At 39.8% G+C, this 15,974-nt stretch overlaps 1 protein-coding gene across 1 annotated transcript; it reads right to left on the reverse strand.

The window, feature by feature from the left end:
• Positions 1-1,048: 1,048 nt before the first annotated feature.
• On the reverse strand, positions 1,049-11,932 carry LOC141981861 (protein-glutamine gamma-glutamyltransferase 5-like). Its single transcript, XM_074943493.1, has 11 exons — positions 11,926-11,932; positions 10,545-10,724; positions 8,694-8,812; positions 7,461-7,589; positions 7,028-7,205; positions 5,619-5,751; positions 4,931-5,034; positions 4,577-4,819; positions 3,277-3,603; positions 2,109-2,269; positions 1,049-1,120 (listed from the first exon to the last, which is right to left on the reverse strand). The coding sequence occupies exons 1-11, from the start codon at positions 11,930-11,932 to the stop codon at positions 1,049-1,051; spliced, it is 1,653 nt and encodes a 550-aa protein (XP_074799594.1).
• Positions 11,933-15,974: the final 4,042 nt, after the last annotated feature.

Genomic DNA, 15,974 nt, shown 5'->3' on the forward strand with positions numbered 1-15,974 from the left:
CCTATTATGTTTGATCTGTTTTTGTGACAACTCTGCCATATGCCATCTATCTTATAAAATTTTGTGCCAGAGGAGGGAGGCAAAAAAAAAATCATATTCTGATAACATGACATGAGTTTTCCTCCTTATTCAGGGGAAGGTTATTATACTCCCACCAACAGTATTTACCAGCACCCTTTTATTAATCCCATAGAGTCATCCAAAATTTGTTTCAACAATGTTTTGTACTTTTTCACTTCAGCACCATAATTGGAAGCCAATTCCACCTAGTCACCACACTCTGAGAAATACCTGCCCCTTGAATTCTTTGTAAAGATAGCATATTCCATCCTAACTCACTTTAGGTCTTCTGTTTCTGGTCTGTCTGAGTACCTCAAGTTTATTGAGCTTTATTAGATGAGCTGTACATACTTCAATGAGAATGCACCTTAATAGTTTTCTTTCAAGATGAAATAGTCCCAAACTTTGTCAATTTTTCTTCACAACCAGAAATAGGAATGGATACTAACCAGTTGCTAAACTCCTTTTGGGGTAGGATGGCAAACTGCATGTACTAAGTGCCACCCTTCCCCAGTGAAGAAGTTATGGGCTTATAAGGTACCCTGGTGACTGAGACTGCCTTTTTCCAATTTTGAATTAATTGGAGGTTAAAGAAAAAGAATGTTGGGTATAGTGACTGTTTAGCAATGTACATTTAGGGAGATCCTCTTCACAGATTCAAAGGGATTATTGTACTCTCCCCACTAATAGAGGCTCCGCCTAACATATGAGTACCCAATTAGCATTTCGCACAAAGGAAATAATGTGTTTTCTCCAACAGACAGTAGCTCTTAACTATTTTTAAATTATTTCTTTAAAAAATGAAAGAATATGCATATCCTCCCAGCACTAAATGCTCTACCATTTGCAAGGGAAACTAGACTCGCAATGCAGTCTCACAACAGAGGCATGGACTGGTGGAGAGACAAAGTCCTATTCAGCAATAGAACAACTGAAATCTTCCAATGGCATATTCAACCCGTGAATTCTGTTTAAATATTTGTTGAACTTACTCAATAGTCTTTGGGTCTTTGAACAGTCCATAACCTTCCAGGCTCAGTACACAGTTCCTCAGGTCCTCCTGGAGGGGATTGCAGAAAGAGATTTCTGCAGTGCACGTAGCATGCACCCTGGGTTTACCTAGGAACTGAGAAAAGACACAGGAACTCTCTTATGAACCAGCTTCCATATGAGGAGAGCTAAAAAGATTAGGGCTGCTCAGCTTAGAAAAAGGGACAGATAAGGGGGGGATATGATAGAGGTCATCATGAATGGTGTGGAAAAAGTGAAGAGACGTGTAATTTATTCTTTCTGACAATACAAAAACCAGAGCTCACCCAATGAAATTAACAGGCAGCAGGATTAAGAGAAATAAGAGGAACTACTTTTTCACACAACATACAATTAACCTGTGGAACTCATTGCCATAAGGTGCTGTGAATTCCAAAAATATAACTGGGTTAAAAAAAACTTAGATGAGTTCATGGAGGATAGGTCCATCAATGGCTATTAGCCAATGTGGTCATGGATGCAACCTCATACTTGGGGCAACCCTAACCTCTGACTCCAGAAGCTGGAAGGGGAAAACTGGAGTGGTTCCTCCAGAATTGCCCTGTAATGTACCCTGAAGCTCTGGTACTGCCCACTGTCAGAGACAGGATACTGGGATAGATGGATCATTGGTCTGATCCAGCATGGCTGTTCTTATGTTCTTGCATCCCTCCAAAAAATAGCATTTAGACTAGACTAGGATTTTAACAAAGCTGAAATATAGATAAAGAAATAAATGGAGATTAAAAAAGGGAGGGTTATTCAGCTAAAATCCCTTCCTGGTTTAAAGTTGGCTGACATCTCTCCTATGAGATGGGGTCAATTGTTATTAGATTCAAAATCAAATTCTCCGTTGGCAAAATGAAAAATAAAGAGAGTTCTGTTGCTTCAGAATTTTTCAGCACTGCAACCACGCACAGTGATCTAGGAATAGCCCTCTGTGTGTGAGTGTGAGAAAGAGTTTCTTAGACCAATGGGTGTCCCTTGTGTATGTGGAGCAACTAAGGGATATGCTTTACCTTAATATCAAGAGCAGGCTTGTTAATCACAATATCTCTGTTCACCATCAGGACTTCACCACCACATTCTGGTTCTGAGACAGCTACCACTCTCATAATGTTGTAGTCAGAGAGGTGCGACCCATATTGGTCAAATGGTATGTGTAGTGGGATTGTTTTCACTGCAAAGTAAAATTATTGTTATCACTAATCTGTTTCTCTCAGCTGATATCTCCTGTCATTTCCATCCTGTAATTTGACTGGCACTAAACCGTATAGGTTATACGTAGTTTGCTGAATGTCATGATATCCCATTGTCTTTGAGTGCGGACATGACATCTGCTGGTTAAAGGAGACGCATTACTATCCTTAACACTGTGGCCAGTTTCAAGGATCTTTAAGTATATCATTGCATTCACCAAGAAGTTCCTCCTTAATTAAAACTTCAAAGCAGAAGATTTCATTGTGCTGTGTTTCCTAATCCTCAGTGATATCCCAATCTCAAGAATTTAAATTTAGTAAAAATGAATCCAAACACTAAGGAAGTGATGGTTTGATATTCATATAGTATATGGAGAGAGCTTGTTGTTTCTGGAAAGAAAAACATTATTAATCACAAGCTAAGTGTTTGTGATGTGACATCCCTCCTGTTTTCTTTATTCTGTGGCTTATCTGGTAGTAATGCTTGGAATGTTCAAGGCCTGGGATCCCATTTCACTTGAGAGATATCATAATCTCCTCTAGTCAAAGATATATACAGCTTTCCTCAAACCTTTGGCTGATATCACAGCTTTCAGAGAACTGTAGCTACATCAGTGTATTTAACATAAAACTGTTCCTTAGTTAAAACCCAGACCAGAAGATTTAATGGTAATGAACTTCTGTACGCTCACCAATATCCCTAACCTTTGGAATTTTGCTCTGGTAAAAATGAATCCAAATACCATGCAGGGCCTATGACCCACCCAGAAGCATACAAGCCATGCAGTGAATTTGCTGATCTTTGGAGGATCAATCCAAAAGCAATCCAACTGTCAATATTAAAGGATGTAGAGCCCCATTAATTTAATCTCCTAGGGCTGTTAAAAGGCCTCTGACTAATCCTGATCACAAGTATTCACCTATCTCCTGAGGATAGTGCTGACTTTGGACCAACAAGAGTGAATTATATAGCTCCAATGTTTCTTACCTTCCCTTGGACCCAGAATGACATTCATATTGTCCTTCCAGAACTGATCCAATGGACATCCATTGCATGTCATCACCTGAGCACACAAGTTGAAATTCAGGTTCTTGGGCTCCTTACGTAAGTTTTCAAGCACCCATTGCAGACAGACATCTTGGCCATATACAGGGCAATTAGCCATCTTAAGCCTCATAGCAATACCAGCATCACTCAGGAATGGGTTTCGGAGAGATGCTACCTCCCTGTCTATATCTGAATTGGGAGCATTACAGTATCCAGAATGAATTTTTCTATAAGCTCTGTAAAATGCTTCTTTGTCTTTCAGAGAACCTGTTGAAGAAGATATGGGACATTTAACCTGTTGGAGATGCTAGAGATCGTAACTCTCTCAGTCCCAAAAGTGATTAAATTCCTTCTTCTTCTCTCCTCTCCTTAGAGCTAACCTGGTACAGTCAAGTGTAGAACTGGAACGTAAAGAAAATGCACCTCCTCTCCTGTTCAAGGAGACAGGAATGCTGAAATGAAATCACTTGGAAGACATGCTTAGCTGCAGTTTGTTACCTTATTTTATATCTGTAGAGTAAATAAATAATAAAACAGGTATTCAGCATAAGTCTCAGAACCAGCTGTACAAGGACCCCAATGTGTACAATAGACCACATTACATATATCTTTCTAAACACTAGAGATATCCATATGAAGACACTCTCGTAAATGTCCAGCTTCTTAACCATGCTCCTGTTGTCCCTCAGACATAGTCATCCAGGGGTTTCATTTTTACAGTTAGCTCCAACCCGTTTCACACTCCTGTAAGTGTTGTGCTGTATAATCCCTTAACTAATGTTGGATGGTGAATGTAGCCCAGTAGCAACTTACACTGACAAAAAAAAATTAATATGAGAGTACACTAGATATGTGAGGGGGCTAATTAATAATTATGTGTCTTGACATCTCTGGTACACTAGGTGAGAATGAAGAGGTTAACTCCTGCTTGAAGAATGATTTCGGGCCTTTCAGAGGTCCTAAGAAACCCCATCCTGATCTCTATTACCCAACTAAGGAACAGGCAGGGCCAGAATATGAATGAAAATAGTGGAGTGAATGACTTTAAGCACAATCTTTAAAAAAATCAATTATATTTAGAAGCCTTTGGAATAATGTTTCTTTCCAAAAACTAGATCAGTCTGGAGAAGTTTTACTTTAAAACAGGGAACTTTCACAATGAACAGAATATGTTTATTTATATTTCTTATGATCAGCATTTTAAATTCCTGTGAATCCAGGTAAAGTCTTTGGTCCATACCTAATTCATACTTGTAAGCTCTGGTGATATCCTCACGTAGGTCACTACCAATGCACTTGGTGCTGATGTATTGCCCACAAGGCCAAATGTCGTAGTATAGTTTTGTCTTTGAGACAGAGCCTTGGGAAAGCCAGCCAACACAGCCTGCATTCAGCCGAGAGAACATATGATGGCCGTCATAGTCCAAGTCCAGATTTCCATCTTTGATGCTTCTGACCGAAGTAGGACCACAGCATATTGAACCTAACATAGATCAAGTCAACCATATTACTACATTATGTAACATAGCATGCTACTATACAACCTGAAGAATAGGACAGTAATGACTTCTACAGAAACACAGGGTTCATTTACCTCTACCAGTCTCCAGGGGTGTTGGATCCAGACACTGCCAATCACCACAGCATTGATTTAGATCTCTGCGGGCCATCCAAGATTCATTCCAGCAGTGGTAGCTCCTGTAGGATGTAAAAGTTCAGAGACTTTGTAAAGAACTTTCAGAGGCCAGTCTTTGGTACAAGTCAAAATTCTGGACCAATCAGACTAGGAACAGGGGTAGGGTAGGAATATGAAAGCTACCATTGGTGTGCAATAGTGATCTAGCTGGGTGCATGCTGTATTGGGGCCAGACACTACAGCCATAGTGCTCTTCACCAGTGATAAGGAGCCTCAAGAAGCCAGTTATCAAAGAAAAGATTATCAACTAAGTGATCATGATGGAAGATGATGGCCCTGATCCCTGATGGATTTGTGTTTCATGATGCAGTCAGTATTTTTGGAGCCACTCCAAGATAGATGACCTCATTTGTAGGTAGTATTAAGTACTTATGAGTTTGGTGAATGTTTTATGAGCATCTGATTCTTATGTAGATTCAGCAATCAAGCAAGTACTACTAGTGTATAATTATATCTTGTAATGTGTCATCACAAAACTGAATTATTGCAACAGTCTTGCAACACCAAAGAAATGGTCCATGGTCAGGCTTATGTGAGTTCTTGTACATCAGTAATAGCATTCACTCATTGTTGATTTCACACTTACCAAAGGCTGTCTTTGCCACGCAGGGTTTTGCCAGTACAGTCAAAAAGTTCATTGACAACAAGGGGGTTCTCAGCACGTTGAGGAGAATAGAAGTTTGTGACAACACGGCTTGGGATTCCCAAACACCTCATCACTGTAAGAGAAAAAATGCTCCAGAGTCCAGAACACTTACTCAAAAGTCCCTATAAAGAATGCTTCCCTGGAATAAGTTAGCCAATTCCTTTCCTTCCTATTTTTCAAATAATTTCTCCTATAATTGACAAATACCATATAAATAGTTTGAGCTAAAATCTCCAACAAAAAATACTGAGTGCACATAACACTAATGGTGCAAAGTCAGCTTCTCTAGGGGACTTCATTTTGGTGTTGGGAAAGTAGCAAAGGGGGACCTAGAAGTAGGAAATAGGATGTTAGGCTTTCTTCCTGGGTCCTTTAGGAGCAACAACAATAATGGTGTCTGACTAACAAAACATCAAGAGTCCTCCATAACGTTAATTGCAAACGAAGCATAGATTCAATTGCACTATGTTACAAAACATCCCCACCAACCAACTTAGAAATTGATTTACCTCAGTAAGTAATCACTTATAACAGTGGTTCTCAAACTAGGGCCACCACTTGTTCAGGGAAAGCCCCTGGTGGGCTAGGCCGGTTTGTTTACCTGCCGCGTCCACAGGTTCGGCTGATTGCAGCTCCCACTGGCTGCGGTTCGCCGCTCCAGGCCAATGGGGGCTGCAGGAAGGTCGGCCAGCACATCCCTCGGCCCGTGCTGCTTCCCACAGCCCCCATTGGCCTGGAGCGGCGAACCGTGGCCAGTGGGAGCCACGATCGGCCGAACCTGCAGATGCGGCAAGTAAACAAACTGGCCTGGCCTGCCAGGGGCTTTCCCTGAACAAGCGGCGACCCTAGTTTGAGAACCACTGGGCTAGCTCACTAAAAGATCCTCTCTTTTCATAGGGAAGGATAGTAGTTTGCAGCTCATTGCTTTGGCTCCCAGATTTTAGGAAGAGATACAATCAAGCATTTTATTGCAATTGTCACTGCTTGTTCTTCTGATTCATCATCCAAGCTTGTGCTAGAAGAATATGCTACCACATACAGTACACTGTACTTACTCTGCCTTTTATCACTGGCGGAAATGCTCAGCAAACACTGAAGCATATAGTACTGATGGGAGTCAGGGCCAGAAGGGTGAGTATTGTTTTTCTTCCTGCTCTGATCACTGCTGAGACAAAGCTGGATCTCACCCTAGTCAGCCACTTTACAGTGAATTTATTTTGGTAACAAAAAATAGATCCACTTTTTTTTTCTGGTGACATACAGATCACGTCAGCTGCTTGCTATAGGCTTGTTTTCCTTGACAGGTGTAGATATATCATTCCCCACCAACTCTGGGGGGGCTAGCATACCTGTGCACATTACTGATGCAAGAGACGCAGAGTCTCCATATCTGACCGGCCTGCATCGGCCTTTATACCACTGCTGAAGGATGGGAACACTTCCATTCCATGACAGTGGTTTAGCCCCCTGAAGGTAATCATTGTTTTGTGGGAGCTTCATGATGCTGTTACTGCTATGGCCACAGATCTGGAAAACAGACAACAATAAATCTAAATATCTGATCACTTCTCTACATCCTAAGACTTTTCCAAGATACAAATTCTGTACTGAGCTATTGAAACTGTGGAAATTCTGATTTACATGGTTAGTCAAATTCCTCCCTGTTTAGCTCCATATGTGGTATATGTGTCTGTGGTTCCTGTGTGTTTCACTCTTCTCCTACAACATAGCTCACTGCTGCTGATGCATTCAGAGGTCATATGTGATTAACCATTCACTTACCATGTGGTTTACCACCATGCTGACATGCACAGGATCATTGCGCCAACTACTTTCTCGGTCAGAGTCATGATGGTAATTTGCACCCATATCCAGGAGTTTCAGGCAGATATCCAAAATGCCATCTTCAAACTATGTGCACAAGGAAAGACGGCTATTACAGACACTATGGAATGCTGGCTTTGATATGTTTCCTTTTGTTTTCCTTGTATGGCTGACATCTCTTTATGCCTGTGAGCAGACCCCTTTTTCTAAAGGCCAGTGCCCGTGACTTTGCATTGTATCTCATATCTACTGGCAGAAAGGACAGAATTCCTTTTAGAACACGCCAGGGTAACTCCTTGCTTGGCCAATGGGATCATTTCCACCTTTCATTCAGAGGCTCAATACAAGGTACCTCACCCTTTCTTCCAGGGAAGTCTCTACAGCCTTCCCAACCCCTGTCGGGCCAAAGTGAAGTTAATTCACCTTTTCCCCCAGAGATGAGTGTCTATCCTGTAGTCCTCACTAGGGCTGGGTGGGAAGTGGCTTTCCCCTCCTGTGAAAACTTTTGAGATTTCAAAATGTTTCTTGTTCTGTAGCAGGTTTAAACTGAGACCCTTCAAAATTTCCTTTTGAATTTGTTTTGTGAAAATCAGAGAGAGAGAGTCACCAATCCAGAGTAGCCAGATGGTTAGGGATCGCACCTGGGATGTGAAAGGTTCAAATCCTTGATCCGAAGGGTGCAAAGAAGTGACTTTAGCTTGGATCTCCTACATACTAGGTAAGTGCGTTAACCTCCAGAGCTTGGAGTCATTTTCTCTCCCTGACCCAATGAATATTGATATAAAGTGGAACAGGTCAAATAGGAGAGATTGACTGATTGACTATATAGCCCAGTGGTTAGGGCACTTCCTGTGATGTGGGAGACACAGGTTCTGAATCAGGCAGAGCCTGGATTTCCTCGGTGAATGCCTGGTCCCTCACCACTGGGCTATCAGGTCTCTCTGCTCTAGTGATCTTATGGTGGATTTTTTTTTTTAACTGTATGTTAAAGTATTGAGACCGGAGCATGGTCTGGATTGGCACAAGAAAAATTCACACAATTCTGTAATATGCCAGATATTTATGTAAATCTTGGCTTGCACCAGTGCTACAGAAAGGCAAGATCAGTCTGGCTACGCTCTGTCAACGTCATCTTTTGAATCACTGTTGGGTTCTGCAAGTTCTGAACAAGTCTCACAGTGTGATATTTACCTGTCCAAAGTGCCACGGCCTAGAAGTAATGTGCTTGTGAACTCCCTGGTACAGCATTCCTTGTTCATTCAGGACATATTCTTTTCTGTGGGCCTCATTGTACATATACACAGGGTCATCTGGAAAAGAAGCAGAGACAGAACTATCAGTCTAATTTCTCTACCACTCACTTTCTCTTTCCCTTCTCTCTTTCTTTACAATTCTGTTTTTTTTCCTGTCTTTAACTTAAACTTGAGCAACATTTTTAAGTGTGTCATCTCCTTGGAAACATTGCTGGTGTTTTGGATACATTGTTTAATAACTCACTGTATATTTAGAAGCTTGATTTTTGTCAAATCATTTTTCCCTTAACAGGTCTCACCCAACTTTATATATGTACAGCCTGAATTTCAGAGGTCCTGAGAACCTCAGACTTCCACTGACGTGGTTACTGAGCACATCTGAAATTCAAACAGTGTGTGTTTAAATTTGGCACCTAAAAACCGAGGCACCCAAAATTACAGACTGTTTTTTAATACTTGGCACTTACTGACTCACTTAAGGTCATACAGGGTAAGTCTACACAGCCTGGATGTGACTGGTCTATGTCAGCTGACTTGGGCTCATGGGACTCGGGCTCATGGGGCTCGGGCTGTGGGGTTAAAAATTGCTGTGTTGTCATTCGGGCTCAGGCTGGACCCCAGGATCTAGGACCATTCCCTCATTGTGGGGTCCCAGAGCTTGGGATCCAGTCTGAGCCTGAAGTCTATACAGCAATTTTACAGCCCTGCATGGCCAAGCCCCAGGAGCCTGAGTCAACTGACACGGGCTAGCCAGGGGTGTTTAATTGTTGTGTAGATGTACCCACAGAGTCAGTAGTAACATCCAGGAACCTACCCAAACCTACTGACTCCTGTCCTGTGCTCTATCCACTGGACAATAGTGCCTCCCAGCTTAGACTAATTTACTTCTCAGTGATATCATGAGGCGCTTTAATATTCTGATGGAAATTGCTGTAGAAGTGGGGGGGGGAACATTATACTTTAAAACTAATAGCATTAAATGACCAAATGAAAAAATGAGCTCCAAATGTCTCTGGATTTTGGAATGTTCAGAATCTAGATTGGGATATCCCAGGACTTGCAGGAGAGAAAATGAACATGCAAAATCTGAACCTGAATTGCGCATCTCAAGTCCATCTCTTCTGAGACTATTTGTTACTATCTGACCCAAACACCCTCTCCCTTGAGCCAACTGCTCCTTATAATTTTGTTAATTTCAAACTCCTTCTATAAGCAAAATAATAAATATCTCCAGCATTTCTCTAACCACAGATTTCCTATGGGTTTCTTACCAGCACACCAAGGATTAAATAGGATGTAAAAGTCTCCTAGGCACCGGTCATATGTGCGATCACAAGATGTGACATGCATGTTGAGAATGTGGCGGCCAATACAGGCATTGGTTGGTGGAAACAGGGTGATGTTCATGCACCTTTTTTGATGAGGTTTGTAGCAAGCGCTCCAGCAGCTGTGATCTATACATTTGCCTAGAGAGAAGTTGCACTTTGTCCCATTTGACTCACAGGGTCTGATGCCTTTTCAGGAAAGGAAAAATACAAGTCTGAATAAAAATAGACAAATCATATTCAACAGACACATACTTTGTCGAAATGCCATTTGCAATGTAAAGCTTCTAAGATATAAGGTCTCTTATTTATGTGAATAATGCACAGCACAGTTGGGGGGAGATTAAGACTCCATATGAAATACAAGGAGGCTTGGAGATGTCTATCGGCACAGGTGGTGAATGGGGAAAGACTATTTATCAGGAGAGGACTGGGGGAAGATCATGCAGCTTGGAAGTGATTACCTGTCTCCACAGTGAAGGACATGGTGTCCCTGGTGTCATCCCATTCCCGGTTTTGGAAATTCACATAAAAGTTGAAGGCCTGGCCTCTCCTTACTATCTGTTTGTCAGTGCCGAAGAAATGAGTGTTATGGTTTTTGCAGTTGTAAGGACAGTTTAGGTCGACATCTCCCAACGCAATAGCTGCAGGAAAAGAGAGGAATGAACCCAATGAGAAAAAATATATCATTGAGGACACATTATTTAACAGCTGTTGCCAAGGTTTCCTGCGGGAGGGGGAAAAAGATGACAGACAAATTGGGAGCATAGAAATTAATCAAAGCAATATATTTTCATTCTGAAGAGCTAGTTAAAGAACAAGAAATATTTCAAGTCTTCAAAGGGTTGAGGAACTGGTCAGTAGAAGCAGATAGGGCATATGCCCATATGAAGTTAATTCCCTTTGCGGGGTACACAGAGCCTACCCCTGCTCCTAAGAGCATCACATGTTGAACTAAGAAAATGGCAGAACTGAACTCTATGGAAAGTCTTACAGCTATTGTCAACCCTAACCAAAAGCATCTCTCAGTAAGAAAAGACTAGAGCCTCCTAGGGGCTGCAGATGAATCTGTAACTCATGGTCAGCAGTATCAAAGTCAACTTCATCTATCACCTGGAGGAGACTGACAACCTACACACAACCAGCACATCTACACCACGTTGAGGCATAAGCCCAATTTAATTGGGGAGAAGGAAACCAGGGGAATCCAGATGCCATTTAAGCTGCCTTGCCAAAACCTTCTCAGTGAACTCCGTAAAAGTAGGTTATTCTAAACAGGGTAATAACTTGAGTTAATCAGCATAGCCAGATAGTATTTTTCGAGTAATGATCTAACAATTGCTTCTTTAAAGGAAGCTAGTATCTTGCTGTCAGCTAAGAGAGCCACTGATAATCAACTCTAGTACCTCCCATTGGTTTTCTCCAGTCAATGGGAATTTAGCTCTAAATCACTGGGAACACAGAACATTATAAAATAAACTATATGTAAAGCAGAAAGTAAAAATAATTAATTTGCCTTTTCATTCCTCTCAGAAATGGCCATCACATCATCTCCTCATCATATTTCCCATCATTCTCTAGGTTTAAAAATAACTTTTGATATCTGTAGGGTCTGAGCTATTTTTTCTTGTTGTTTTTTAAAGGAGGGAAAACTGAGTTCAAATGTAAAGTAATTATTACAGAAAATATTATCTTCTTATGACAAAATGATCTCTCGGCTTGAATTTCCACAGTAGGATGCACACATTTTGTCCATGTTTCTGGCAGATTCATTAGTCTGCTTGCCTTGTCTGCCACCTGCTTTCAGATGTTAGTCACATGATAGCAAAGCTCCAAAGCACTCACCTTCCATTTTCCGTGCACACAGACCAGTTTCTTAAGCAGACTAGCACCGAGTCCAATTATTCCTTAGCAAGCTCGATGCTATACCCCAAGATCTGGTTGAGTTAATCTGTGACTGTAAACCTCATCTCCTGTCAGTAGTATTTATACTCAGAACTACAATATGCTTATGCATATTGCATCAACAAAATGCCAATTAACTAGAACATGTTTAGGGTGAGGCCTCACCCACACATTCACTGATGCTCATAAACACCTCAGAGTAATTTTCACTTCAAGCATTACCAGAGTGAGTCCTGCTGAAGGCAGGGAGGAATTTTGGTGCTTTGCCAATAGCATAGATGTCTCCAGTGGCCCAGGTCTCTGGGATACTTCAGTGCAATGATGAATCTGAAAACCTCCTGAGCATAGAAAAGCATGTCGTGATATAAGTCACACAAGTTGAGAACACTTTGTGCCCACCTTTACTTATAACAAAGAATTTACTGGACAGAAATTGGAGTGAATCAGTATAGCCAGATAACATCAAAAATTTCCTGTGGAATGTAGTCTCACGGAGCAGCCTACTATGTGGCATTGCTTGCCAGAGTGGAGGCTCAGAGTGCAATATACCCAAGTGGAAACTTTCTTATCATAAATCATAATATAACTGCTTTTAGAAATTAGAGTAAGTTTCTACCTGGAAACTACACTGTTCCTTCAAAGATGTCTCTGTGTGTGTATGTGTGTGTGTGTGTGTGTGTATTTAAATTATGCATGTATAATTTAAAGAACTCAACCCTTCACTATTCAAAGACAAGGAGCAAAAATTGAGAATATGTTAAAACTAGGGCTTCACTTTGATATAGCTATATTTAAGCCCAATAGAATATTTAGATTTTCACAAAGCTCCAGAAGTGTTCTGGAGAATTATGGTTAGTACATATATTCAGCATCAGATTCACGTATGTGACACTGAACACTTACATATATTTGTGATAAAATACATATATTCAACACTGAATATATATATCTGAGCTGCTAGTGCCAAAGCTCCACCCTCCAAACCGGATATACTAGGGCTTTTGTCACATAGCAATAGGTGGAGGGTAAGGAAGTTAGGTAAGCACAAGTATTGATCCCCCTTGTCAGATACTTTGCAATTGATGCACAGACTTGTATTTGTTTGCATGCTATACTAGTCAAATATCTTCAAACACTTAATAGATTCACTAATAAGGAAGCTAGTTTGTGAATGTTTCACAAATCTCCCACCTGCCTATTAAATGATATGATGCATTTAATATTTATGCAATATGACTCAACTAGGTCTAACAGATATTTTAGTGGCACTAAATATCTAAAATAAAAATATCTAAAATAAAACTAAAAATAAAATGATTCCATATATCACTTTTTTGTAAAAGCTTATCTTAACAGAATAGTCTCAATAAACCAGAGCAGTCTTGAAGTAGTCACATTACCTTTCTAACTAAATAATTTTCTAACTACAAATTTTGCTTTTTTTCCTCTTTGGACTATATCCTTAATTACATTTAAATGGTAAGTTACATGCTGATTTTTTTTAAAAAATGTGTTTAGTAATCATTTGCTGAGAACAAAGAAAACCAACCTAAGGTTCTTATAAAAACTGTTAATGAGACAAAAATAAAATCTGGTGTAATCTACAGTAATCATCCACTGACACCTGTTTACACCCGTTTTTAATTTCTCAGAAAAGGAAAGAAGAAAGCCAATGAAGATTAGCACTGCCTAATCTTGGCAGGTTCTGTAGGCAATTCAACACTACCTCATGGTCAATGATATAAATGGCTGATGACTCATTTAATGCAAATTCAACATGCACCCCTAAGTTTTGAACATAGTTTGCACCTTGTTGGATATATCAATATACTTTCTGTGCTATAACAGGATCTGGAAACAGACTGATAGCAGCTAAAAAAAGCCCTCATATATACATTTAGCCCACCAGAATCTATTGTAGAGCCCTCAGAAAAGAGGGATGCAATCATTGTTTCAACAAAGGCCCAACGACTGTTTGTCCTCCCATAGAGAGTGACAATTGTCATCTAACTTTCTACAATAATTCCCCACTATCTCTCAACAATGCAAAGATCTTAGCCTCAGGTCCCCAGCAAATCTGTAGAACCTCAGTAAGGCCAAATCCAAGGCCCATTGAAATCAGTGGAAAGACTCCAATTGACTTCAGTGGGATTTGAATCAGATTTAATAATTTTATTAAGATGATGTTAAAATAAAAAGAAAATGGTTACTAAGGGTATGTCTACACTGCACAGAAAAACCCACAACACCAAGTCTCAGAGCATAGTCAACTGACTCAGGCTCACAGGGCTTGGGCTGTGCGGCTAAAAATTAGCAGTGTAGCTGTTCACTGAAGAGACTGAAGAAAACTCAGCTAATCCTGCTCTGACACCCTTCTCTGTCAAACTGATCTAAATCTGATCAATCTTATCAGTGAACAACAAGTTCAGCACAAAGAGAAATACTCTGAGGAATATTGCCCCTGTTGTTGGCAATACTGAATGGAAGCAGTTTGTATTTAGCAGGCTGCTCAGTGCTCAGAACAGCTCTGCTGGTCCAGTTTTCATAGATTTTATGACAGAGCAAAAGAAAGATTTCTTCATCTGCACCACAACTATGATTTAGCACCAGTGTGTGTCAATAAGAACAGAGAAATTGAAAATTTCACAGGTGGAAGTGGATGTTATTTGTGGGGTAATATTTGTTGTTCACAAGCATTTGGATGGCCACGGGGTATCTGAATCCCAAATGTTTCATTAATTGTAGCCTGAATGATCAGTCATCTGAAGACACAGATGGATTTTGCAATGTAAGCTGTTTTGTATTAATTATTTGTCATTCTTCTGTTTAAAAACTTGTAGTCATTCGACCAGAGGGCAGAAATAATATCATGTGAATTAGTTGGCCATTCAAACACCACAAAAAAGTGGTAATTAGTAAAGCGTCCAAGTGTACAATTCACAGACAATCCAGAGGCTAATATCCCAGGTGGCTGACAAGCCATTTTTTTCTCTGCAAAAAAAATTCAGTGAAAAATCTGTTTGATATTTTTTCTACTTTTGGAAATGAAACTAAATTGGAAATTTTAATCTCAATTTGATTTGAATATTTTTTTCATTTCAATTCAACTTTTTATTAGAATTTTGAAAATCAAATAATTTTTGAAAACTTCAGTTTTTTGTTTCTTTCCCCTTCCTCTTTTTGCAATAGAATAAAAAACATTTACATTTCACCCTCAGACTTTCCCCTTTCTTTTTTTCATTTCCCTTGTACTATTCTATGATAGCTTGGGAAGTCTGTAATTATTTTTCCTTTTGCCACTCCGTAACCATTCCAAATTCTGAGAACTTTGAAAAGTTACAAGAAAAAACCCCACAAAAATTGAAAACAAAATACAAACAATCTAGGTATCCTTCATTATGTTGAATTCAGCAGCAAAAAGGAACAATGGAAAGAGGAAGAGAGAAAAACAACAAAAATCTGAAATCTGAAATTTTGAACGTATAAAAAGATTGGTTTCCAAAAAACACACCAGAACTAAAATTCCCATTGTTTTGAAATTTCCTTTAAAAATAATTTTAAAAATGTTTTATAATCTACATTTTCCCACATAAAGTTTTGTTTCTGATGAAGTGCCATTTTTTGGTAGGAAAATATCTTGACCAAAAAATATTTCAACCACCTTTAGCTATATGTGGGTTCAGATAAATGATTCATTTAGTACTTTAAAATGATTAATTAAAAATGATGTAGTCACCAAAATGAGAACTGATTTAAAACCATTCAGTGAACAGGGGAAAAGAGGGCTACATTTACAATGGATGACCAGACCAATGTAGGAACATTTAAATTGACTATTCGTGCCATACTTAGATTCAAAGTAGCATGATTGCTACTGGCCTTCTACCAGCAAATCTGAAATTGGTGAGATTCCCCAGCAATTAAGTGATAGCCAGAGTCTTGTAAATAGATGGAAACATTCTGATCTGCAACAAGGTTTTGTTTTTCGT

Source organism: Natator depressus, chromosome 2 (genome assembly GCF_965152275.1).
Source record: "Natator depressus isolate rNatDep1 chromosome 2, rNatDep2.hap1, whole genome shotgun sequence".
NCBI classification, from domain to species: domain Eukaryota; kingdom Metazoa; phylum Chordata; order Testudines; family Cheloniidae; genus Natator; species Natator depressus.

Excerpts from the sequence above, each read along its gene's own strand:
- LOC141981861 (XM_074943493.1), bottom strand. Across the intron at positions 5,752-7,027 it reads TGCATCAGTAATGTGCACAG|TGATGAGGTGTTTGGGAATC; the intron begins GTATGCTAGCCC and ends TTTCTCTTACAG. Across the intron at positions 4,820-4,930 it reads ACCCCTGGAGACTGGTAGAG|GTTCAATATGCTGTGGTCCT; the intron begins GTAAATGAACCC and ends GATCTATGTTAG.